Genomic DNA, 27,419 nt, shown 5'->3' on the forward strand with positions numbered 1-27,419 from the left:
CCCCAACCTCTTCTGATGTGAATAAAGGTGAATTGCACGGGGGGGAAAAAAGATTTACTTTGAGGATGGTTCTTGGGAAGCAAGTTTTGTAAGGCTGGAGTCTAACACAGAACTGGGCAAAGGCAACTGTGGCTGCTACTGCTGCTGCTTCTCCTCCTGCTGCTGCTGCTTTTTTTTTGCATCGTATTGGAAACCCTGATTCAGATTTCTCAGTGGGATGTCCTAAATTAAACTCCTGGAAGGTAGTTCCTGAAAGAAAATGTCTTTTGACTCTTAGTACATTTTAATCCTGTTTTCAGAGTACTATATTAAGAAGGAAAAATCATTTAAAAATGATGACAGAAACCCGGGTTCCCAAAGAGCTATGTGTTGCAATTCCCTGGCTACAGGATACTGCCTTCCCCCACCCCCCCCATTTTATTTTCTTAATTGAAGGATAATTGCTTTACAGAATTTTATGATTTTCTGTCATACATCAATAAGAATCAGCCATAGGTACACCCATGTCCCCTCCTTCCCAAGCCTCCCTCCCAATCCCACCCTTCCAGATTGTCACAGAGCCCCTGGGTCATACTGCAAGTTCCCGTCAGCGATCTGTTATACGTGTGATAAGTTTCCATGTTACTCTATCCATACATCTCACCCCCTCCCTTCTCTCCTCCCCCCATGTCCACATGTCTGTTCTCTGTTTCTCCATTGTTGCCCTGAAAAAAGATACTTCCTTTTTAACTGTAATGTTCCCAGTCATCTGAGCAGCCTGGGCAAGGGGCAGCCACCCTACCCCTGGATGTTCTCTTCCCCATTGGATTAGGGCGGCTTTGAGAGATGAAGCAACCCCGTTTTTGAAAACAGTTATTTGACAGTGTATCAGACATGTACGGATCGTCTCTGAGGAGGCCATGCACTCCTGAGCAGGAAAACCCTGGGCATGACACACCCAGTGCCCAAGAGCAGGGAGAGTGGGGGAGGGAGCCTGAGGCTAGGTGGCTGCTAGAACAGGTTGCCAGGGCCAGGTGTCCTTCATGGACCCTTTCTTCAAAGCAGTTTGCATTTGCACAGGGGCCAAATATTAAGGCTCTTGCTGCCAATTTGTCCATCCCGCTAAACATTTGACTATTTACACTGTGTCAGGGCTTGCAAATCAGAAGTGAGTAAGACATGGCCCCTGCCTTGAAGAATCTATGGTCAAGCAGGACAGACAAGTTAGTAGATAGATAAATTGCAAAACAGAAGCATAAGTATAGCAGAAGCAAGAACAAACTGATGAAGAAATCAAAAGCCTAGTATACCAGTTCTCTTAATAGGAGCTAGGGAAATCCTTACAAAAGAGGTTCCTTTTTCACTGGATTTTGAAGTTTGAATAGGAGTCTGCCTGGGCAAAGTAGAATGGAAAAGAGCTTAAAAAAAAAATGAAGACAAAGAGCATTTTTGGCTAAGGGCACAGGCCTACAGGATGGAATCTTGGAAGATCCCTTGGCTCAGAAAAGTCTTAAAAATTAAACAGATACTCCTATTTCAAAATCATATTTAATTTGAACCTTAGGTCCACCGGGACCACTAATAGTCCTGTAGATATGGATGTAACTGTAAAAATATACATCTGTTTGTTTCTTGGTTCATAGTTACTTTTTTTTTTCTTTTAGATTACTTTTAAATACGCTGTCAACCACAGTCTCTTTTGTTCATAAATGTGAATATATGAGGCCTCACTCCTGGGGGTTTATTTCCTGAGAAATGAGGACTAATACAGAATCTAGCCTCACCGTTCACATCTTCTTGTTTTCCAGCAGTTAAGGGAGAGGATAAAGGATGTGAGCACGGGCTTTATAGGGCAAGCACCACTCTGCCAATTCCTGACTATGTGACCTTTGACAAGTTACTTAATTCTTCTGAGTCTCAGTTTTCTTATCTGTAAAGTGGAATTGATAATAGTAGCTATTTCATTCATTCATTGTGAAGATTGAGGATTGTAACATTGCAAGTGTCCAGTGAAAGTTACTTGTGATAATGAGGATAATGAACATGATGATGGTATTGGTAAGGAAGAGGAGGAGCCTGTATTCTAGAGGAAGAGAAATGGTGTTGAAAAGGGACTACCCTATTGAACATTAAATACTAACATTTAAAATTCTATAAACTTGTATATATATATGTACATGTATGTATATATGACTGTAGGCAAAAATATGCAATTAATCTACAAATATATTTGCATACTTATGTATAAATTAGTGAATTCTTTGAAAAAGGTTAATGATATAATTTATATACTTAATGTTTATAATCAGATACATAAATATCTATAAATTCATGACTATACCATTTCTGGAAGTAGTTTGGAAGATACATGTTTGTGTGTGTGTCTGTGTGTCTGAAATTAGTGAATGTACATTGCCCAAAATAAAAATGATAATAACTCTAGTGAATTTCTATTTATCAAAAAAGAGGAGGGAAAAAAAAGCTATGTTCTCTCAGGTGAGATATCATTCTTTTTTATAGCATGTATTTTATATGAATATATTTGACTATTAAAATTGGTCCAAAACTGGGAGAAGTGAGGATTAAGCAGTGTGCCATGAACTTAAAAGTACAAATGCTATTGACCAAAAGCTGTGTTCATTTGTACTATTATTTCTCTGAATAGATGATATTGAGAGGTCAGTTTCTGATTGTTAGTTGACAGGCTGCCGGATGTTATGGAAGCCTTATTTATCTTCAAGAGAGTGACTTTGAGGCAAGCAAATATATCCCTTTAGTTATAGCTCTGTGAAGCAGTTCTTGGTGCTGTGCAGTTATGACATCACAGCCCATGAGATCCTGGCGTATGGACAGTAGATGCTCACATATTTGTAGTATCTCTGGGCTCTGAAGGTCAGTCTGGTGCTGTCCATATAAGGGCCTCCACATGGACCACCATAAACCCGTTATAAGAATCCTGAGTCTCAAAGGACCCTTGCTGTACCGAATACATATAAAGCCCTTATAGGCACTGGTTTACTTGGGGAGAGAAGAGTTTGCACATTTCTGTTTGAACCTGGACCAGCCTGGACCAATTCTAGCTCAATTCCAACCCCCGGGCCCTAGATCTAATCTCTCCTCTGCACTTTAGACCTTTACCTGTAGGATAAAGCCTGGTTTGATAACAGAGTTCAAATGAGGTAATGCTTCAAAAAGTGAAAGGCAGCTCACAATATGTGAGAATACTAGTGGTAGTAACACTGGACTTGGAGTTCCCTGGACTCTGGTTAGTCGTTGATCATGTGTAGCCATGGAATCATAGATGAGAATTTAACCTCTTGGCCTCAGTTTCTTCACTGGTAAATGTCTGGCAATTTTTCAAGGGAGATGGAGAGATGGACTAGGAAGAAAAAGATGGACTAGGACCCTCTTGGTTGTTGTTGGTGGTAATGGTTTAGTCGCTAAGTCGTATCCGACTCTTTGTGATCCTCTGCACCATAGCCAACCAGGCTCCTCTGTCCATGGGATTTCCCAGGCAAGAATACTGGAGTGGGTTGCCATTTCTTTCTCCAGTTCTCTTGGTTGTTGCACTATATTCCCGACAGGGCAAGAAGGCCACATTCTGGACTCAGGATAGCACAGCATCACAGTTTGTATCGTTTCTTTATTTCAAGCCAAGCAGTTGTTGTCTAGAATATAGATAGATTTTTAGCGAAATGGAGTATGACAGTATGCCAATAAAAGGAAGTGGTGTCCTTTTGCCTGGGTAGTTGATATGGCCAAGAATTGTGTGAATTGGGAATTTCTGCTTTATAATCATCTGAGGATCTTCTCACCATGTCCCCATGTCTTTCCTGATTCATTGGCTACACAGCTACAGATATGGATTTTGCCCACACCTGGATACCCATGGTATCCCAGGCTTGACTTCCTTGTGACTAGACTCCCTTAGTGTTACTCTTTTAGATAAGTGTAGACCGGGGCTGCGTTCCCAGGTATTGCCCTGCCCTGAGCATAGTGTGCTCAGCTTTGGAAAGGCTGTGTGATCCCTTCCAGAGCACGGATGTAAATCCAGCCCCGCAGATGCTCTCAAAATACCTCAGAGTCTGAAAACAGGAGGAGGACCTGGAGCTTAGATTCAGACAACTACCACCAGGGGTAGCAGTCTATAGACTTCTTCTCTGTGACCCCCAGCAGTGGTTCTCAAGCTTGAGCATCATCAGAATCACCCAGGGTACTTAGTAACCCTCAGATTTTCAGGCCCCATCCCCATTTGGATACAGTGGGTCTGGGATGGGTCCAAGAATTTGCATTTCTTGCAGTTTCTTTGCCAGTGCTAAAGGGTGCCGATCTGTATTTTGAGAGCTGGTGTTCTACAGCGTCTTTCTGTTGAAACTTCACCATCAGAAGATAGGTTGGGACCACCTTGTGTTGACCAGTACCTGTGATGGAGTGCACCAGGGCTTTCCCACAGTGAATAAGGTCCAGGTCAGGTTGTAGTTGGGGCCTCTCCAGTGGCTCAGCGGTAAAATACTCCACCTGCAGTGCAGGAGACGCAAGAATCTCCTGGAGATTCCCCTGTCAGAGGAAATGGCAACCCATTCCAGTATTCTTGCTGAGAAAATCCCATGGACAGAGAAGCTCGGTGGTCAAGAACCTACAGGTTGTAGTTGTTCGCTGTGATCACTAACCCCGTTTATGGCAGTAGCATAGAATTTTAACCATGTACCTGCTCCTGAGGTTTCATCTTAACTCAAATTAGAAGGTAATCTAGTTCAGAGGCTTCGAAAAGCCAGTTGAAGAATCTGTGCTAGGCTGATTGCATAACCAAACCCAAGGAACTTGTTAAGAATACAAATTCCTTGTCTCTGCCTCAGGATATTTTGATTTAGTAAGTCTGGGATAAGGCCTGAGGACCCATGTTTTTAACAATCTCCCCTGATAATTTAGTCTACTTCAAAGGTATCTATCCACAGGCTTGAGTATTTCTTTCCATGGTCACATGCAGTACATTCAGAGGCATGCAGCTATTTTGAGTATCTTTGCCCCAAACTTAGATTATGCCTTTAGTCAAGGGATTAGCAACCTTTTAAAGGAAGCACGCCCAGTAGTCTTTAGTTTTTTCCCATCAGAGGTGGCAAAGCTGGTGGAATGGCCTTGGGTCAGCCCTTCAAAAAGGCTCTAATGGGGATTGAGTTCTTCAAAGAAGCGTTGTTCCTGGCGTGTTTAGAAGTGACTGCGTGCATTTGGGCAGGCTTCCCAGGTGGCTCAGTGGTGAAAAATCTGCCTGCCAGTGCAGAAGACACAGATTCAATCCCTGGGCTGGGAAGATCCCCTGGAGATAGAACTCACTCCAGTATTCTTGCCTGGAGAATCCCATAGAGAGAGGAGCGTGGTGGGCTACTGTCCATAGGGTCACAAAGAGTCAGACAAAACTGAGCGACTGAGCATGCATGCAGACACGTGCGCTCAGGCAGTCCACTCAGCCCTTCAGTACCATGAGGAGTGCAGTCGTCCAGTTTGGGATTATCAAAGACAGAGGAGGACCCATAATAAACTCATTGAGAAGTTCAGCCCTTCACGCACACAGCGGACAATCACTGGGTGTCTGCTCTGGCTCAGACCTGGAGGTGTGCTCTCAGGATAAAATGATTAACAAGACACAGTCCTGCCCCTGCCAAAGACTCCACACTCTTGAACCCTAACTTCAGATGCCGAGACATATGCTGTTACCTCCTGTACCTCCTTTGACACGTGCATCTGTGCCCGTATACCCACCCTTTTCGGCACAGAAACTCATTTGGCATCTATGTCAAGGATTGCCAACTATCCCAATACACATACAGCCCTAAAACAAGGAGACAGTATGCATTTTAAGGGTTTCTTTAGTATCCTTTGCATGGTTTTGTTTTAGGGTGCAGATCACATGGTTGCCTTTTAAAAGAAAAATAGCTATTGCTAGTCCTCTGTGCTGGAGTTGGTTCACAATCCATTGGAAAAACAAATTTATTGTGTGTTTGGAAAAGGAAATTCCCATCTTTATAGAGGTATAAACAATAATATTAATTTAAAAAATCTAATGTCTAGTATCTGGTTATTATGAAAATAGGCTCATTTTTATCTACAATTATTTGTTACAGTGGATTCAAATTCAAATATTTAACAGCATTTGTATAAAATGGACTGCTATATATTAAAATGCATGTAATGCTCCTGTCTTCTCCAGTTTAAGTCAGTCATCGAAGGATGCTCAATCCAGCTATATTTTTTTCTTGAGCTAAATGTAGTGAATCATATAGTTTGAAGGTGTTAGAAACCCTCTCTGCTTTTTAGCAAGAGAAAATACTCCATGGAAATGCTGTCTCTCATTTTTTAAGGTCATTGACTGGGTTAAAAAAGGCAAGTGCCTTTTTTGTTGTTGAACTTACTTTAATTAAAGCCATTAACCTTTTAAAATAAGTATATCCAAAAAATCTATCAAAAAAAGCTAAAATGAGATTTTAACAAAATCCTGACAATTTCAGCTTAAACATATACACAGAAACCATATGTGCTTAGGAAGAAATATATACACACAGGCATTGTTTACAGTGTGTGTTTTTATATTTGGAAGACATTGAAGGAAGAGCCATTCCATACATACATTATCCAAAATGTACATCCAGATAGCCCGCATAGATTTTTCCATCCAGAGACAAAGATATCTTTATCCGTGGTAGGTCGACAGACAGACTGACTGACTTCAAACTTGCACTTGCAGTGTGGATTTTTTTCCCCCGCCTCATCTCTGGGTACTGCTTTTCAAAATCGCCTCAGGCTACAGAACAGTACCTCAGATCCCCAAGGCCCACTGCCTGGCTCCTAATAGCCACTCTCCATCTGTGTCACATGAACAGATGATGAGATCGCGCCAGTGTCTGTATTTTGGAGAGCACATCCACCCAGGTTAAAATGCTAGGGTTGCCAAGGAGCAGTCAGAAGCCATTAGTGTGGGTGAGAATTTGCCTTGCAGCAGTTCCTTGGCATGGTGGAAAGTGTGTACGCGTGTCTCTGCTCGAGCTTGTGTGTGTGTGTGTGTGTGTGTGTGTGTGTGTGTGTGTGGAGTGTGTGTGTGTGTCCTTGTGCAAGTGACCCCCTGGTGTACATGAGTGTGCAGGGAGGGTAGACAGATGAAGACTAGATAGATCCCATCCATCCAGGATTCATAAGTCAAATGCCTTTTGTTTCCCTGTACTCCTGATTCGTTCTTTGACTATTTGGGGTTCTTTCAATTCACTCTTTTTTTTTTTTTTTTATCATAACAGACGGCAAAGAAAAAGAGAACAGCAACTTCGGGGTCATGCTCTAGTGTTTGGGCAGATGGAAGGGATCTGCTTTGCCTTGGGGCAGGGTGGTTGTAATGAAGTGGCCTGTCAGTCTGTAAATAGTGAGGGTCATCTCTTCCATGTGATGGAGGGTATCACATTGCAGTGAAAATGGAAATGTCAATAAAATTAATCTGCCAGCTCTTTGCTGTGGCTTTTCTGCTTCTCTGGTCAAAGAAGGTTGAGGGGTTTTGTGGTGAGAAGGGAAAAGAACAGGTATGGGGAAGCCCACAGAGCAGACAGTCGGGACAGGTTAGGAGGCAAGGGGCCCATGGCAGGATGTCCCCAGTGTGGCCCAGTCCAGGAGGAGGGAGCTGGTCTGGGAAGGAGCTGGTGGATCTATAGCATTCCTGGGGAAGCTGCGGAGCGTCTAGCTCAGGCTACATTGAGCACAGAGTTTATTGTTTTAGGCTTTCTTGGACAAGGTTTTTACTTAGCATGGGATTTATGGCATTTACTGCTAATGAATGTCTATTCTTAAATTACAAAAACCCCCATCTCAGCGCAATTCCCAGATGTTCTTCCAGGACCCTGGCTTCTTAAACACCAGCAGGGAGCATAAACTCTCCACTTCTCTGTTTTCCTCTTTCGTGTGGCTCCAGGCTAATGATGTGCAAGGAAAACACAGCCATCTATAAAGCCCCAGTGCTGTCCCCGTATTCTTCATTTATTTTGCATTTGATTATGCCACAAGTCGGATCTTGTTTCTTTCCTTTTTTTAAAGTTATTAGTTCAAATATTAATGTAGGGATATGGCATATATTGCTCCTCTTGATTGATGCCTTCCCAAAAACAGGAAGACGTGCTCGTATGAATTTTAAGAAAGTAGGGGTCCTGCAATGCCTTGCCAGAAGAGTTTTTCAGATACATAATTTAGATGCCCTCCAGGCAGGCTTTCAAGGCATTTTTGCCGGAGGGCAAGAAAAAATAACTATGACTGTTAAAAGTAAATGATTTTTGCTAATGCACAATTAATGGCAGAGAAAAGCACAGAAGAGAAAGATGTTGATAGAAACTTCTGATTAAGTGAGCACCCTACCTTGATGTGCATCTTTTTTGTTTTTTAATGATAATGATCAGTGGTGCAGAGAGCTAAAAGTTTTCCTGTCACGCGGATGCTGAGTCCAGGGTCATCTGAGGAGTATGTGAATGTGTGTGCTTGGGAGGTGACAGTTCTAGGAGGCGCTGAGCAGGCAGTGTGTTATGTGCAATGAACAGTGACACACTTACTGTCACCTATGCAGGCAGCCTAGAATATATAGACTACAGAACATTTAACTTGATTACCCTACAGTATGTGTTCACTCTGGGCATGGGGATGCATTTGCACCGAATGGGTTTTCTGATGGCGGTTTTCCCACATTGGATTCCATAATTGACGAAGAGCTACTGCACTGTGTCAAGAGCACAATTATAATTGAATTAATGATATGGGAGAGTGTGAGACACACAAAATTAACATTTGAAGAGGCCTGGTTTAATTTTGTCTTTTACATATTTGTGTCTCCAATTATACTTTAATGAAAGAGAATATACCCGCTTAATGGATTTCTTTCAACAAGCTTAGCTGAGCTCATCATTAGCTGCTCATTGTTGTTGGCACCCTTTCTGTGTTTTCTCTAATGTATTTTCATTTCTTTCTACTAGGGGATGGTTTAGACAACAGTGTAGCTTCACCTGGCACAGGTGACGATGATGATCCAGACAAGGACAAAAAACGTCAGAAGAAAAGAGGCATTTTCCCCAAAGTAGCAACAAATATCATGAGAGCATGGCTCTTCCAGCATCTCACAGTAAGTCAAGATGAAAGCGAAAAATAAGTTTTGTTGTTTTGCCTTCTCCTAGCACATTAGATGGGCTCATACAGATTTTTTTAAAATAAGGTGCCTATTTTCCCTTTCTTGAAATCTGATGGCTAACAGGGCAGTTGAGGTTTTTATCAATTCTCACCACCCAAAGAGCACCCTGTAGAAAGGAGGAGTTTTTATTTCCATAGGTCAGGAATGGACCTTATTCAAAATGATTTAGGGCTCTAAAAAGTCTATATAAATAAATGTGTTGTTTATGCAAAAAGGTATGAGAGCAACTTCAGATAATGCAACTGCTACCAAGGGAAACAGCTGTGAGAAGCTCATGAATCCATAAATGTTGCTGATTACACTCTTAACGAAAGCCATCTTCTTAGGAGGCAAAAAAAAATCACCTTGCCACATGTATGTCCAAGTGCCTGGTATCAGGGGCAGCTCTAATCGCTAAAGCAGCTTGCAACATGTCACGTGTTTATATGACAACCACAGAAGGGTTATAGGTGCTATAATGCCTTTGTTTCTAAGGTAGAGATCAAAGATTCTTTTTTAGCGGTTCAAGTCCATTATCTTACAAGCCGATCCTGTTCACTTATGGGGAAAGATCAACAATGTGTAGCATTTTCCAAGTAACAGTTTATCTTCCTGTTTGCAATTGGTTTTATGTGTCATTATATATATATATATATATATATATATATAATATATATATGCACATATATATAATATATATATGCACATATATATATTATATATATATACATACATACACACTATTGACTGAGACCCTCAAGGCCAAAAAATTACAATATATTTTTGCAGAGGAACTACATGCTCGCATTTTACTCTTCATTTGAAAATTCTGGGAAAATAGTAAAGATGTCAGAGGCTGTTTCTTGCTATAAGATTGTTTTCAGGCCATTCTATTTAGGCTGCAGCTTAAAAATAGAGTAGCACATTGAAAGCTGAAGGTCTTTGATTCTCCAACTTGTGGGTTGCCATGCTGAATGACATTAGTTACAGTGTCATGAGTCCAGGACAAGGTTCCACGTTTATTTATGGCGGTGGCTGCTGAGCGACTCTTTCAGCAGGGCTCCAAAGGGCGAGGGGTGGGGCGGCAGCAGGGAGGGCAACATGATAGATTCACATTCCTAAATCGGCCATTTTGATGTAAGGACATTAGTAGCAAACTAAGGTGTATCGATCTGGCCGGTGGTGTCAGGATTAGCTGGGAGTACCAACGAGGCTGCCGTGGCAGTGGTTATTCTTGCCTTGCAGCTATGGCCATTTCAAAGGTCAGGGCCCTGCGCTGACTGGGCTCAGAGGAATTAGACCGAACATGCCGTCTCTGGGCTGATTACTTAACCAAAGACAAAATAATGAGTCCTAAGCAAATACTGACTAATTGAAAGGGCTGTAAATCCATTACATATTGGTCAGGGATAATCAGGAGTATTTAATCACTTTTATCTATTCAAGAGCACTGAAGCTGCAACAGCAAAGCCCTGAACCTTGCCATGTGGTTATTATTCTCATCATTATCAAAATTACTTCACAGCTGTTCTTTGCTACATCACCTCAGCTGGAGATTTACTAACCTGTAAAATGTTTTTAATTTGGAAGTCGAATGAGTGCGAGGGGAGGGGTTTCTCATTTTTAACTGAAGGTTTGTTTGGTTAGAGTAGCAAGTAAGAAAGGCAGGGTGGGGCGAGTAGATGGGCAGGCAACTGGCTTCTCCCACCAGCTCACCTGTCTGATTTCCTCCCGCTGGCTCCCTGCGTGCTCAGCATTCCTTGGTTGAAAGTAAAGAGTTCAGCAATTACTTTCCAAGCAAATATCCCCATGTATTTTCAGCCCCTCAGTCAAAAAAACCCAACATCATAGAACGGCAGAATCTTAGAGAATGCAGCTGCTTTGTTTACAAACCAGGAAGCTCAGACCCACAAAGGGAAGTGATTGGCTCCAGGTCCAGCTGCGATCAGGCCCCAAGCCTTCCTTGACCCCAGCTCTGTGCCCTTTCTACACACTATGATGACTTTGCGAGAATCATGATCACCATGAGCAGTTGCCTATCAACCTTACAACCTCTGCCATCAAAATGCTCAGCATCAAAGGGAGGAGACAGGAGAAGCAAAGTGCTGTTTGCTTTACTTATTTTTAAAAAGTTGCCTGCTCCCGTAACCTTTCCAAATAGAGAAGACTTACTCTACACTTCTCTCTTAAAGCCAACTCTCTCCTTCACCGCCCTGGTCTGTGCCTTGACTCTTCCTCCAAGTGTCCAGAGCCTGTTGGACCTCCTGCTTGGCCAGCTGGTATCTTGCCTCCCATATCCCTGTCGTCCTGGGTTGAACCCACTGTGCACCCTGACTGTAGGCAAGGAGTTGTGCAGGAACATAGATTCCTGGGCTCCTTGTGGCTGTGCTGTTTACTCAGTACTATGTACTGTGTACCTTCTCCCCACCCCGAGGGTGCTTTCATCTAGATAAATATGCACGAGGCTTTGTGCAGAATTCTCTGTCCAGCTGAAAACTTTAATTAATGCCTGTCCTTACCGTGGGGAGAGAAGACAAAGAACCTGAGCCGGAAAGTTGGGAAACTGACATTTTGAGTTCAGTTTTCCTGAGTCCTGGTTGAACCTCAGTCAAGTCCATTAAGTTCTCTGGACCTGCCATTTCTCCATTTTTCAAACGGATCTGCACGTTGCAGGCTGCTGTCCCGCACTCGTGTGTTGGTTACACTCAGAGCTGTCATCCTCTCCTCTCAGTACGCCGCTTCCTTTTTATTTTCCGTTAAGGGCTTTCTTTTTCTCCTCCCCACAACCTTCTTTTACACCATGCCCCTTTATTACTTTCCCCACTGGCTTTGTCTGTCCATCTCCCTCTCTGCTCTTCTCCCCAGCCTTTCCTGCACCTCCCTTGTATGTAAGGAAATTCTCCTCCACTTTCCCTTTGACAACATCTTCCCTCTTTATCCCAGCATCACCCCAGCTGCAGAGAAGAGGTTCAGTAACTTTGATGAGGATGGTCCTGTAAAACTTTTACTTTCCAATCTTTAATGAGCTGAAAGATTTACTCAGCTATAATTCTGAGCACAGAAACCAAGAATAGAGCCCCCTAACTAGCGACATGTTAATTTAGACCCCTTTTCTTATGCACTAACAGGCATGAGGAAGTTCTTGGAAATAGAGATGCCCCACTATATTTTTCTGTCATTTAATTAATTTCAACTTTCAAAGTGAAATGTTGGCTCTAGCTCACTGAAAATAGATGTAGTCTAAATTATTATTTCATGTAAATTTCTTTACAAGTGCATGATTCAATGTGCATTCCTTCATTATTAGTCTCTTTAACATTATTTCAAACTGGTTTGTTCCCCTTTGTGCAGTATGACCTGCTCTTGTATTACAATAATCCCCGATGTACCCTTTTTTCTTTCTTTTTTAAAAAAGAAGCTAATTGAATTATCTCATTATTTTAATTTGTTAAGCAAATGTATTTTGGATCTCAGGATGTGTTCTTAAAGAAGGGGGTTGCTGAGGCTTTGCCCCCTGAATGGGCCATTGGCCCATTTTGACATTCATGCATTCATTAACTAGCAGAACATAAAAGAACTCTGGTTGTATTTTTTTTTTTTCCAAACACCCAACCAGCATGGAGCAACTTTTCCCAATAAGCCACAGGGGTCTCTCTACATATGTTCTCAACTGCAAGCTATTGTCACCTATTCTGAATACCTCAAAAGGCCCAGAGAAAAAAGAACCCCACCTCAACAAAGGCCAACTGTAGCAATTGTTAAGTCTTAGTCTCAATATGACAAAAATCATTAACCTTCAGTTTTCTTGGAAGAACAAGTTCCACTACAACTGTAACAGTTTTAAAACACTCTCAAATTCCTGTGCTCCGCCAGCTTTAGGGGAGGAGGTAATAAACTCACAGCTGATCGATGATATTGAGGAGAATATTTAAACTAAATCCAAGGTGGCCGTAATAAACCAAACTCTTTGATGAATTGAGGAATTTCCATATTGAGTTAAGCACTTTAAACTTGCTTAGTCTGAAGCTAAATAATTAGCTTCTAGTTTCTAACTACCAATTTCCAGAATGTCCTTTAAACATCACAATGATTTTAAGGAAACAAATCCACATATTTAAATCCTCACAGTAATTTTAAGGAAATAAATCCAAGTAAATACTTTTTAGAAATTCAACCAGCGAAACATGTCGTATGTTACTCTTACCCCCTCTTCTATTGGTGGACGGCTCTGCCTGGCTTCTAAGACTAAGAAATCTAGTGAAGATGGAGGAAAGAATCTGTTGGAATGTATGTGCTTTTCCTGGAAAGTACCCAATGGCAAAAAATCGTAGGGAAATCCTAGGGAAGTATATTCTTTTCCCTAACACATGGAGATTATGATATCATAAAAGTAAGCCTGCCATTACAACTGTTTTTATTTGACTTCAAAGATAGTTAAAGAAAGAAACAGCAAGAAATAATACCCGGGCTGACGGTTTATTCTTAACCATGAAAAACTCCTCCACGCCAAGAAGCCCTTGTGTACTCAATTAGGCTCTCAGGCTCCTCCACTTGCCACCTTCAAGAGCTCCCCTAGTTGTGCTGCAAAGAATATATTTGATCATGGAATGAAAACAGGAAGTGCTCAGACAAAGACACCACTTGCTCATACCCGTTTCTGACTACAGTTTTTCTTATTTGAAAACATAGGGATAAAGTTCACCCTTAGCAGATGTGGGACTTCTTTCAAAGCTATGTGTACAGAATCAGAAGCAAATTTATTTCAAAGTGATACAATATCCTGCAGCCTCCTGGAAACTGCAGGTTCTAAAAACTCTGCCCTTTGTTCATGGCAAAATGCTTAGCCTCTTGCCATATCTCTGCTGGGAAAGGAAGCAGACTGAAGCCTGTCTCTCAGGTGTTCGCTGGTTTCACTCCCTGCCTATTAGAGTTTGTTTCATGGGATTTTGTGAAGGTCTGTTTTGAGTAATGAAAATGTGATTTAAAGTATATTGTTTCACAGACACAGTGAACCCAAATCACGAATAAATACAGTCCCATGTTACATAGAGAAAGATATCTCTTCTCTAGCTAATTCAAGACCATATCACAGTCAGTCTAGTCATCTCAAATTTTTTGTTGTATGTGTATACACACACACACACACACACACACACAGAAGAGAGAATGAGAGACAGAGGAAGGCAAGACTAGACTATTTTGCCCTTTAACTGTTTCTCTTCATCTTATATAGATCCAGATAGTTTCTTTTCTCAAGGAGGTGATACAGTGTCAAGGTTAAGAGCACAGGGTCTGAAATCTGCAGTGCAGTAGATTTTTGGTCTTGAGCACCGAGGTCTCTGGACTTCACTTTCCGTATCAATAGAATGGGGATAATTTTAGAACCAACTCAGTAAGGTGTTGCAGGCATTAAATGAGACAATGTAAACTATTCGGCTCCATGCCTGGGTATATAATGGAAAGCAATAGGTATATAATGGAAAGCAACTATAATTTCAACTTTTAATTTGGTTGAATAGCTACCAGGAGACTCTGACCAGTAGAACTGGGCAACCAAAATGATCACGTACCTTCCTGGGACTCTGTGAGATGGAGAGACTGACTTTGCCAAACAAGTCAGCAGGAGATAACATAGTCTAATTTCTGCCTTCTAGAGGCATGTAAGTGTTAGATGGGGCTTCCCAGGTAGTGCGAGTGGTAAAGAAGCCGCCGGCCAATGCAGCAGATGCAGGTTCCTTCCCTGGGTCAGAAAGATCCCCTGGAGGAGGGTATGGCAACCCATTCCAGTATTCTTGCCTGGAGAATCTTATGGACAGAGGCGCCTGATGGGTTTACAGTCCAAGGGGTTGCAAAAGAGTCAGAAATGACTGAAGCGACTTAGCACACAGGCACGCAAACATCAGATGGCTGTTCAGTGATTCTAGGTGCTCTCATCAGAGAGTCTAGGTGCCCACGGGAAGCCAGAGCATCCTGGTGAGTCTTCCAGGATGGAGTGGGAGACAGAGAAGAAAAAGGCTGTGGAGTAGTTCATAATGCCTCCGGGAGGGCCTCCTTTTTGTAGAGAACCTCCCCTTCCCATAAGGGAAGTACATGAACAGAGTCTAGTCTCTGCTTCCTTGGAGCATTCAAGTCTAGGCTGTCTGAGAGACTGTACAGTGTGGGTTTGTAAAAGGGTCACTGGATGTGAAATTTTAGGCTTAGGTTTGTGCTCTGTAATCTTGGGTGAGTTGGAAATCTTGGAAATCTGAACCTATTTCCAGACCTGTGAAATGAAGAGTAGACATGTGCTCTGCTTAGTTGGTTGGGGGGCTGTGAGGCTCAGATGATGAGACCAGTTTGTAAACTGTACTGTGTGGCGCAGACGTCAGGGGCTTTGGCTTTTGGTGTGTGCTTGGACTCCTGCAGCTCAAGGTCTCTGGTACCTCATGAAATCACCACGGGTGATAGATGTGGTGTTGCCTTCTTCTCCACCCCAGTTTCTCCACTTGTCCATTTCCACAAGCGTATCCATGGAGACACTGTGATAATGTCCATCGTTAGACGTCTTTTTAAGGGCCTCGGATGGTTAATTGAATCAGTATTTCAGGGACATTAGCTATTTCTACTTGGAAATTAGTGCCCTCATGATTCTGAGATCCATCTACTTTAATACTAATTGCTATCGGCTAACGTAATACCAAATAGAAAATGTTGGCCTTACTTATGCAGTGAAAGATGGCCTTTCTCATGTTCAGGGATACAGATGTGCATGGAATATGAGTGAGGCTCATGGGCTGAGACATGCCTGTGAGGAGGCGCCTGTGCAGAACACACAGCTGAAAAACACCAGCAGAAAGAGCCTCCCGCAAATACGTAGCCGAGGGAGGCCGCCCATGGCCTCAGCCTTTGCATTGTTTTCCTGCTTGCCGGGAGAAAACATCTGTGAATTATTTGAATGGAACCTTATACTGGAGATCGTCTGAATTGGTGTCATCTCTGTTTAATTTCAGGAAATGATGTCACAATGCATTAAATAACAATACTGGGTGATTTATTTTCCTGTGGACATGCTGTCCTAAGCATTCCGCTTCTCTTGCAGTGTTTCCAATTAACTGTAAGCTTGAGTGTTCTTCCTATTTCATAATGATTTTGAGGAGTGGGGGCGGGAGATTGGGGTGGGAAGAGAGGTAATTTCAGAGGTTGCGGAGGTTCAGAGCTAATGGCACATCCATCATGTTCTTATTGGGACAGGAGGGTACTGAACATCAGGGCTGTGATCACCACTGGCAACCTACCATCGCGCTGGTTTTCAGGAATATCTAAAAAAGGAAGCCTGAACGTTCTGCTCCTAACTGTCCAGAGAGTCAATGGATGATTTTAATAGTGACCTGCGTACTGTAGCTTCTGCCTTTATCAAAGTTTCCATGCACTCCCTTCTTCAGTAAAGAATAGAGAGAGGACATAAGTCAGTTCTGTGTGCCATCTGTCGTCGTTTTTACAATTTCTCGAATTAAAGAGACAGGCTAAAAATTTAATGTTATGTTGAATCCTAGAAACTCCTCTAGAAGAAATGAAATTGCAACTAAATTTACTTTGTCTCTCTTGAGGGGGAAAAAAACAACGCATGTGGTTGTGTCATAACCTTTTACTTGTAGTCCCAGTTTGGTATTTAGAATTGGATTATGAGGGGTTCTGCATGTGAAAGCCTGATGTGTTTGGGATTCAGCAGCCTTTGTCCACATTATGAATAACTTTGAGATAAAGTCCCCACTACAGTGGCAGCAGCAGTGGCCTTCCATGGGGTGATGAGATGTGTAGTCTCTTCAATGCAAAAACTGATCAAGCCATTTCAAAGTTTATCAGGAGGCTCAAGAGGGAGGCGGAGAAGGCAGTGGCACCCCACTCCAGTACTCTTGCCTGGAAAATCCCATGGACGGAGGAGCCTGGTGGGCTGCAGTCCATGGGGTCGCTAAGAGTCGGACACGACTGAGCGACTTCACTTTCACTTTTCACTTTCATGCATTGGAGAAGGAAATGGCCACTCACTCCAGTGTTCTTGCCTGGAGAATCCCAGGGACGGCGGAGCCTGGTGGGCTGCTGTCTATGGCGATGCACAAAGTCGGACACGACTGAAGCGACTTAGCAGCAGTAGCAGCAAGAGGGAGGGGATATATGTATACATATAGCTGATTCCCTGGTGGCTTAGACGGTAAAGAATCTATCTGCAATGCGGGAAACCCAGGTTTGATCCCTGGGTCAGGAAGACCCGTTGGAGAAGGGAATGGCAACCCACTTCAGTATTATTGCCTGGAGAAGTCCATGGATAGAGCAGCCTGGTGGGCTACAGTCCGTAGGGTCTCAAAGAGTTGGACACGACTGAGTGAGTGACACTTTCACTTTTCACTTTCGTAGCTGATTCACTTTGTGATGTACAGCAAAAACTAACGCAACTTTGCAAAGCAATATACTCCAATAGTAAAAAAACGAAAAGGTATATCAGACTATCCCGTTTATCTCAGCTGAGATACATTTAGAAAGTTAAGTCCCAGGTTATGAGTTATGAGCTGACAGACACATTTAAAAAAAAAGAAGTAACTGAGAGAGATTGAAGAATGAAATGCTTATTAAATTACCATCAAAAAGAAACTAAAATAGTGATTAGCTCAAAGTTTAGCACCTAATTTCATAAAATATCACTCTGAAGTATAATTGTTTAAAAATACGTTAAAGAATTCAAGGAAATGGAGAATTGAGGACCCTTGAATAAAAGAAAATAGGCATGTGCATATCTGAATATTCAGCTATTTAAAAACTCCAAGAATAGAGTGCCATTAAACGCTGTTTAGTGAAACCCGTGAATATTCATTCAGATCATAGAGAAAATTTCCATTTCTTCATTCCACATGACCACAGTTTGCAAGTGTATTCTGTGGAGAGGTGGAGCCGTTAGGAATTAAAGTCCAGTTTGCCTCGGTTGTGAGAGCACTCAGTCTCCCTCAGCTTTGCTGCAGGATAGGGTCAGAAAGTGACCTTAACATTCAGGATTCATTTTGATTTTAGAGACTGTTACTGCACAGATTTCAGAGGACTCCTGGAAATGCCCTGCGTTCTCTGTGCTGTAGTCTGTTTTTGCAATTTGAAACAGATTATGAAGTGCAAAGATGATATCCAGCCCCACTGCTCCCGTTAAGAAATAGTGAGTTGAGTAGGAAGCATTAGGTTGGTTGAATGGAATTTGCCATGTTACATTGACATGCTGCCTGCCACTTTCTAAATTGATTGGCAGCAGTTGTTTACAGTATGTAATCACTGGCACCCTTTAAAGGTGTATTATCCTCTTAAAACATAATAGTAATGCCATTTTCATGCTTTTACATTTGCTATTCATATTTTGAACTGCCAAGTCCCAAATCTTCCAGAACTAATTTGTTTTTATCTAATAGTGGATAAGTTGTCAAGTCACAATATAATGGCAGATAATTTTTCTTAAACTATAGTTTTACTTCTTGGTTATAATAGATAACAGGAATACTTGTTGACTCTGTCTTGATTGTCCACAAAAAGAAAAATTACAACTCAAGAGATTATTATTATGGAATTCTGTGATGACAAGAAATAAAGAATATTATTGTGAGCATTGTAGGAAATTATCATGAGCCAGTAATCAACCATCTTTAACCACCCTGCCCCTTGATTTACTGACACCTGATTTGCCTAACACAGCCAGATAATGCCTGGAGATCTAATCTTGTTAATTCCAGTGCCAAACCTTGTTGCTACTCTTAATTGTAATACTTGACTTATCAGATTATAACTCTCTAGACATGTTTACTTCTTGCATCATTCCTCTATATTCACAAGTATTCCAGAATTAAGTTTGACTTGGGAATATCTGGTATCTCCATTACTAATAATTTAGAAAAGGGTGATCCTGCAACTCTGGTCATCTGACAGTTGTGAAATGGCTTGTTTCTTACCCTAGGACTCCTGGTGTGACCTTGTCATAAGCCATCAATAAACAACCCAAGTGTACTGGGGGTGGTGCTGCACTAGTGTTTCAAAAAGAAGAAGGCTTTAATCAAACAGAAGAAGTGAATGCTGGATTATTCCCTGTAGATTGGTGACATGTTGGAACTCTGTATTAAAGCAACCTTATTTTTTCCCCATGGTGAAAAGTTACAGGTTCCATTTCAGTGTTTCCAGGATACCTGCAGGTAGCTCATGAATTGTTACACTTGTTTTAAATCTGGCCCCACAGTGAATTAAAAGAAAAAGTGGTAAGACTGCATGGGCCATATGAGATCATTATTAGTCAATTATAAGCTCAGTTTAGTTTTTGCATTAGTTTCTAGGAAACCATAAGTTTAGATCCATGTGGCAAAAATCCCACCAATTACTTGATAGCACTTTGATGAAGACCCCTTTTATTGCTTAATCCTGAAGCTTTTGTGTTTGCTTGTGAACTACTTAAGTGATAATCAAATATGACCATGTGGAAAAGCATCAGTTTTTAATATGACCTTTGGTATTAGCCTGGGAATCCTTTCAAAAGAGTTTGGACTTTTTTCCCCCTAGAGCAAGTTTAAAGAAAAGTGTGATTTAATTCTCTTTGGTTCTTACATGCTTATATGCATTCTCTTGTCAGTGTCTACCCCAAATATTCCTTTGCTAATTTGAAATACAGATAATCTGTTAAATAGAAAGGGGCTGCTTTCCTGAATTCTCCTGAATTTATTGTTGGAGCAGATAATGGAAATGTTTTGAATCCATCACCAAATCAGTATTTTTCCTGCCTTTAGATAGTGAGGATGATCTGTTAATTCTTTGTGTTCTATAAAAACAAACAAACATTTGAGGTCAGGGAGAAAGAAATTCCTCCTGTTTAGAAGACTGTATAAATATACTGGTGTGTATGCTTAGTAACTCGTCGTGTCTGACTATTGTGACCCCATGGACTGTAGCCCACCAGGACTCTCTGTCCATGGGGATTCTCCAGGCAAGAATACTGGAGTGGGTTGCCATGCCCTTCTCCAGGGGATCTTCCCAACCCAGGGATAGAAGCCAGGTCTCCCCCACTGTGGGTGGATTCTTTACCATCTAAGCCACCAGGGAAGACCAGGAAGTGGTAGATTTCAGGACAATTGGAAGTTACTTAGCCAGCATCCTTGTTTCAACTCAACCTTTTGCTCTTTGAGTTAGTTAATTTTCTGAGTGCTAATTTTCTCATCTTGTTTTGCAGGTTAGCTAAAGTTAAAAACAGCTCTTTGAAAAAAGCAGAATGCTCTGCAAGTAGAAAATGTTCTTCATGAATGTTTTCATATAACCTACTGAAATAATTTCTCCGTCCTAGCTCCATGAAACCTGAACTTGAATACAGGTGAAACACTCTTCAAAGAATAATACTCTACTCATTTCAAAACCTAAGTCTGTTTTGGAATGAGGATCGAATCCTACAGTTAGCAGGATATGTACAAGGAAAAGGGCAAAAGATCTCATGCACCATTTGGACTGTGGCAACAGTGTTAGTGACACCATGAGTCAAAGTAAGTTTTGAAATGGCATAAACTCAAACTTAAGAGAAAGAACAAGATGACAGCAAACACTTCACAATAAACTTATTCCTGCTTGAGCTGTTAGCTTTGGGACCAGCTCCTTGGAGGTTTGGACATCTTGTTCTTTATTCATAAACTTTTCATCCTGAGAATTAATGGGTTCACCATCTTGCCACTTTTTATCTAGGTCAAGCTGGTGAGGGTGAGTAGTTTTACATCTCTAAAATGACAATCTCACAGGCCCACTCTAAAGAGGTAGAATCCTGTGAGAGACACAGAATTATCTCATTGCAGCCAGAGAAGAGTGGGATTATTATTTTTTGAATATTGTTTCAATCTGGGTGCTAAAATCAGGCTACATTTGATTGCACATTCAGAGATTTGTGGATGCAACAGCTCTTAAGACAGAATCCTTTGGCTGAAGCATAGAATGTGTAGGGGAGAGGGTGAGGGGAGTTTAGAAAGATACACTGAGGCCTGAGGTAAGCCAGATACCTGGATGGGGGACCTCTTTGAGGGTTAGAAATGATGGGACTGTGTCAAAACCATGGCATTGTTTAAAGGGAGGAAGAGGGGCTTCCTTGGTGGCTCAGCAGTAAAGAATCCACCTGAAATTCAGGAGACACAGGAGACATAGGTTCGATCCCTGGGCTGGGGAGATTCCCTGGAGGAGGGCATAGCAACCCACTGCAGTATTCTTGCCTGGAGAATCTCATGGACCGAGAAGCCTGATGAGCTGCAGTCCACAGGGTCACAAAGGATCGGACACGGCTGAAGTGACAGAGCACAGTCACACAAGGGAGGAAAGAAGTGCAGAGGGGGGCTTTGAGGAGAGAATCTTTTTTAAAAACTACATTTAAAGGGAGGAAGAGAGAAAGTAATGAACAAAGATAAAGAAGTCAGACTGGTGTACGAGCATAATCAGATCATGTGAAGAAAGGAGTTTCAAAGTAGAGGAAGTAGATTCTGTAGAAAGATCAAGGACAATGATATTTAAAAATAAGCCTTTGGATTTGGCACTTGGGAGTCATGGTCTATCTTTGAATTCCGCCAACTGAGGGGTGAACAGGCAAAATTGGAAGGGAACAGAGGAGAAACAGGGGATAGATGGTGCATGGAGGTGTCTGTTTATCAGCAGAGGTGAATCGGGTGAATCAGGTGTTGAGTCAGCAGTGGGAGGGAATCCCAGGGAGAGATACTGAGGTGTAGGTGTTGGGGAAGGGGGTTGGGTGTGAAGAGAATGACGATGGATAATCCAAGGTTTAAGAAGGGGAAGCCAATGAAGGTGGAGTCGAAACACAGGTATAGGAGGCAGGCACATTTTATAAAGTGTAGGGAGAAAGCTGAGTGAGTTCAGAAAAGAGCTTCTCTGATTGGATGGGTAGGGATTGTGAAAATTGTGATCCAGAGAGAATTAGGAAGAAAGAGCAGTGCGGCCTCGGAGCAAATAGAAACATGCTGGCGTGGACCTGCTCCACCTCAGGGCAGCCTTTTCCAGGCAGAGCTCAGGAACCCAGGAGCACAAAGGCAAAATGAAACAGTAGGAAGCTGGGATTGACAGCGTGAGTGAAAGGGGCGGTTTTACTTAGAGAATTCAAAATTCCTACGAGATATTCTTTCCTTGGATCATGACTGAAAAAAGGATTTTATGGTTCATCTGAGTAATGAAACAAGGAAAGTAAAAATACTTTTGGAAAAGAAAAATGAGGAAGGTCATTTAAAAAATTTAGTAACACTGAGTGTTATTAAAGTAGATTATAAAGCTACAAGGTGTTACACTGGCTAACACAATAGGCAGAATGATCATTTGAACAAAATAAGCATACACAGTTTAATCCAAATATATGGAGATATTTATTCATTTTAAGGGCATCACTTTAAATCAATTGAGAAAAAAAGAACAATTCAATAAATGATTTTTGGTTAATGCTTTAACTGTTATTGAAAAAATAATCAGTATTCTCCATCAAAATAAGTTCCGCATTTAAGAATTCTTTGAAGTAGATTTAACTATTTTTCTTTCCTTTATTTAGTGAAATTCTTACAGAGCATAAAAGCAAAGAAATTATAAAGAAAAGTGTGAATTATTTAATTAAACAAAAATAAAAATTAATAGCTTTTGAATGTCTAGAAAAAAACACAAAATAAAGGCAAATGTTAAACTGGCAAAAATATGTACCTCATATAATAGACAGAGTGTCCTTAATAGATATGGTGTACAAATAAATAAGAAAAAAAAGTGCAGTACATAAAAAGGCATAGATGAATAGGTTCATTCACAAAAGAAGAAATACAGGTAGCCAATAGGCATTAGAATAATTAGGACCAAATCAGTTTTAAAATCAGCAAGAAAATATTATTTTTTCTATAAAATTTTAAAAAATCTTAAAAAAAATAGTGTTTAGCACTTTTCAGAGTGGAAGGAAATATTTGACTTAATAATGACTATAAATATTGGCTTATTCTCTCTGTAATTTAAACTGGTAATGTGTGTTACTAGTTGTATTCTTATCCTTTGATCCAGTAATTTAGTTTTTAGAAGTTTATGATAAAGAAGTAATAAGAAATAATACAAAAATTAAGGAGAACTGTGTATAAATACATTATTTGTGAAAATAAAACATTGAATAACCCATAATATTCCATTATGAAATATTTTAGAATATTATGTAATCTTTAAAAATTATATTCTCAAAAATATTTTGAGATATGTAAAAATCTCTCAGTATTTTTCCAGGTGAAATAAAACAGATAAGGCAATATGCATGATATGATTATAGTTTTGGAAAAGAAAATATTTGGGATCATAGTCTTTGAAGAACAAATAAAAATGTGAACAGTGATTATCTTTTGAGTAGTGAGATCTGGCTGACCTTTTTCACTTTTTTCTTTATACCTAACCATATGGTCTAAATTGTCTATGAAATGTGTATTGTGTTTATAATACAAGATAATAATTTTTATTTTAATAAAGAGACATGCTGGGTAGAGGGCTAATAAAGTGTGCTGGTACACTGGGAACTTAGGAAGCCCACTGAGAAGCTGCAAGTCCAAATGAAGATTAAGAGGGAGAACAGAGAAGCAGAGGAAGACCATTTGCAGGTCTGTGATCTTGGGAAGGCAGCATCTCTGCTTGACAGGATCTAGGGCTGGGAACGTAAAGACGGGTGACATTGGAATTAAGAGAGGCGAAATAATTAGAAAAGTCTTGGTCATTATATTAACACCTTCAAAAGTAGAAGCAAGAAGGGGGGGCGGGGGGAAAGAGGAACATTCTAGTGTTTACAGAAACCATTGGGGAAGGTGGAGGTGGGTTAGAGGAGCTTTGTCCACAGCAGAGGAGGGGAATGGTGGCAGATGACTGTGAACACCATGAGAAAAGTGGATAGAAAGCCTCCAGTCAGGGGCTGAGAGCAGGGGCTGAGCGAGCAAAAGGGAAAAGTTAACAGTCTGGCCTCTCTTCCCAGACTCCAGAGAGACTGGTGAGGAGGGAAAACAGGGGACTTCTGTGACAGAGTGTCTTAGTTCAGGCTGCTGAAACTAATACCACAGACGAGGGGGCTTAAACACCAGAAATTTATTTTCTCACAGTTCTGCAGCCTTGAAGCACAAGATTGGAAGCTGGCAGCATGGGTGTCTGGTGAGAGCTCTCTCTTTGGGTTGCAAATGGCTGCCTTCTTATTTCGTCCTCACATGGCCTTTCATAGTTTTGTGTGGAGAGAGAGCTGTTCCTCTTCTTATAAGGCCACCAGTCCTATGAGATTAGGACCCTACCCTTGTGACCTCATTTAACCTAAATTACCTCCTCAAATCCCAGTCTTCAAATGCAATCACAATGGCAGCGAGAGCATAGGAATTTCGTGGGAACACAGTTCAGTCCACGGCTGAGAGTTTTTAGGGAAACAGTGTTTCGGGACAAACCCAAGTTGTATAAAGTCAAGGATATGGAAGTTACATTTGTGGGAAAGGTTAAAGTTATTTTTAGTCCCTGACAAGGCAGGTGAGGATGAGGGCAAAGGAGGGGGTGGTTAACTTAGGACGTGGCAAGACAAAACAAAGGACCAGATGGCCAGGAGTGGTGCCTTGAGGGGTGGCCGGCCTTGGCTTAGAAAGCTTGAAGTAGAGAAACCAAAACAGTGATTCCTGAAACGTTTCCCCGAAGCACCTGGACGGAGGAGGAAAAGAGCACGCCAGGAAGGTGTGGGGCCGGCTGCTCAGTCGGCTAAAGGAAACCGCAGACTGGGTGCCTATTTTGATCAGCCTCAAGCTTTGTTTGATCTAGCTGTTTTTCCTTCGAGTTCAGTTTTTACATATGCTTCAGCACCCAACCAGCTTGTGTATTTTCAGGATTTCCATTCCCCCCACCCCCCAGCTTTCTCTCCTTCGGTGTTTAGGTCAGGGAGGGGAGGGACGGGGCGAGGCGGGTGGGGGACCGAGGTCTGCAAGCAGGTTCCCTCCCTGACTGGTCAGGCTGTGCTCCTGACCCTTCCCGGGGACCTGTGATTAATACGCGCTTTGTAGCAGAGACTTGGCAAACCCCACGCTCCCCAGGACTCGATTCATAATTCACAGTGAGCAGGGGGAGTGGAGTCTTTGTGGAGGCTTGTTTGCTCTCTGCCACACAGAAAGCAGTGCATTCTGACCTTCACTGTTATCTAATCAGGAAGTAGACCGTCCTGGCGTGTGGTTGCGTCCTCCTAGGGCTCTCGACAACTGTAAATTATGTTCCAGCTCCCCGGATCTGGGGCACACCACACTTTACATTACTATTGTGTATCTTAAAATAAACAGCGTAGCAAGCTGTTTATTTTGGTGTTACTATGTATGCAATTTTAAAACAGTGGTTACTTAAACAAATGTCTCTGTTCCCACAGCACTTGAAAGCCAGTGTTTGCTCCTGTGGTTTTAGGTTTTGTCACTTCTGTTTGGATTATAGCTGAAATCGCTGCTGTGAGCGATTGGAATGAACCTGGCAGCACCTAAGACAGGACCTGTTGCTGGGCCCTGCCTCTCACCCGCTGCAGGCGCCTCCCCTCCCCAGCACACACACACCCTCCCTGCTCCAGAGTGCCATATTGTTTTCTCCATGGGGTGCTCAGTTTATCCCCATGAGTCATCTACAAGTCCTTTACTTTAAGTTCTTGGATGCTGACCAGTTTAACTGAATAAGTGGTACTTGTGATGATTCTGTAACAAAATACTGCTCCCAGATATTCATGTAAAATCATTTGTGTGCTATAGATAGAGTGCTTATTCCATTGACACAGCTGGGACAAGATGAATGAGAAGGGGGGCAGTGGACAAAGTAGATGTAAAGTTTGGAGAGTGACTTACCCAGTGCTCTTGGGTCCTTCTGCCTCCACTGCACACAGGAGTGAAGTAGGGAGGGCCAGTGTCTTAGCCCAGACGAGACTTGTGGGCAGGGTTTCAGGTGGACTCACAAGAGGTCACTTACTAGTGCTCCTTCTTTGGACAAATTATTCAACATCTCCAAGTTCCTCATCTGTAAAATGGGTAGAATTGTCTCTGGGGGGGGGGGGAACAGATGAAATAGACCATGTGAAATAGTTTATCTCAGTGCTCCAAACTGAGTACTGGTACTCAATATTTAGTCTTTCTCTTCTTCCTTCACCTTTTACACCAGGATATGAATTATAGCTGCGAGTGGCCTGGGTTTTGTCCCCTTGGCGTAAACCTGCAGTTAATGTGGGATCCTAAGTGTCTGATCTGGCCTGCTGGGTGATGCTTGGAATAGTCATTATTCTGAAGCTGCTTAACCATCAGAGATGGGGCCACAGCACTCCAGACTTCCTTCTCCATTCTCTGACCTGTTTTTAAGGAAAGAAGTGTGGAATGATTTCAAGTTCTGTACAATGTGTGTCTTACTCCCTGCCATTGGTGGAGGAGAATCTAAATATCTAAATAATATCTAAAAGCAAATTATAGTCATCTTTGCATCTTGATGGCATACATTTCTTCTGTTGTACTGGTACCTGGTGAGGAAACTTTTTGGATAGATTTGTCAGTTAATGGATAGATGGATGAAAAGCCTATGGATTCTGGGGTATTTCAAGAAGTCTAAATTCCAGTTGTATAATGTATTGCCTTTTATATTCAGACTAAAATTAGTCTGCATAAGTATAATTTTATTCTCATAATTTGTGTTAATGAAATAAGATTTTTTTGTACATATGGTGATTATTTATGTTTTCTGTGAAAACCAACAATACTTTGGAAAAATTTAGATTATGAGCCTGTTTTATTGAAATCACATACGATAATAATGGTTAGATAGCATCAGCGACTCAATGGACGGAAATCTGAGTAAACTCCAGGAGTCAGTGAAGGACGGAGAAGCCTGGTTTGCTGCACGCAATCCATGGGGTCACAGTCAGGCACAACTTAGCTACTGAACAACAACAGCAATATGGGTAAAATGCTGATTAGGTGATGTGTCTTATTGGCTAAATAAGCACATTTTTCTCTTGTCTAAAGTGCATATACAAGACACTATGCTGTGAAGAAGTGAAAAAAAATATTATTTGATTCATTTAGATATAGGCTGGATCCAGTAATTGTTTTTCATTGCTCTCTATGAGTCCATGAACATTACCCTGCAAGATATTTTGAGTGTGTAGATTATTCTACTCCAAATATAAAGAAAATACTCGGTGATCATAGAGAGATCGAAAGTTGGGTAAGGCTTCAATGTCTATTAATTATTAGCT

At 41.6% G+C, this 27,419-nt stretch overlaps 1 protein-coding gene across 5 annotated transcripts in view; it reads left to right on the forward strand.

The window, feature by feature from the left end:
* The window catches only part of MEIS2 (Meis homeobox 2), a 219,663-nt gene that overhangs the window by 54,178 nt on the left and 138,066 nt on the right, over positions 1–27,419 (forward strand). For all 5 annotated transcript variants that reach the window (XM_061157623.1, XM_061157621.1, XM_061157622.1 and 2 more), the window contains one exon: positions 8,970–9,115. In XM_061157623.1, coding sequence (XP_061013606.1) covers positions 8,970–9,115 — 146 coding nt within the window. The remainder of the gene's footprint in view (positions 1–8,969; positions 9,116–27,419) is intronic.

This window comes from Dama dama, chromosome 12 (genome assembly GCF_033118175.1).
Source record: "Dama dama isolate Ldn47 chromosome 12, ASM3311817v1, whole genome shotgun sequence".
Lineage (NCBI taxonomy): Eukaryota > Metazoa > Chordata > Mammalia > Artiodactyla > Cervidae > Dama > Dama dama.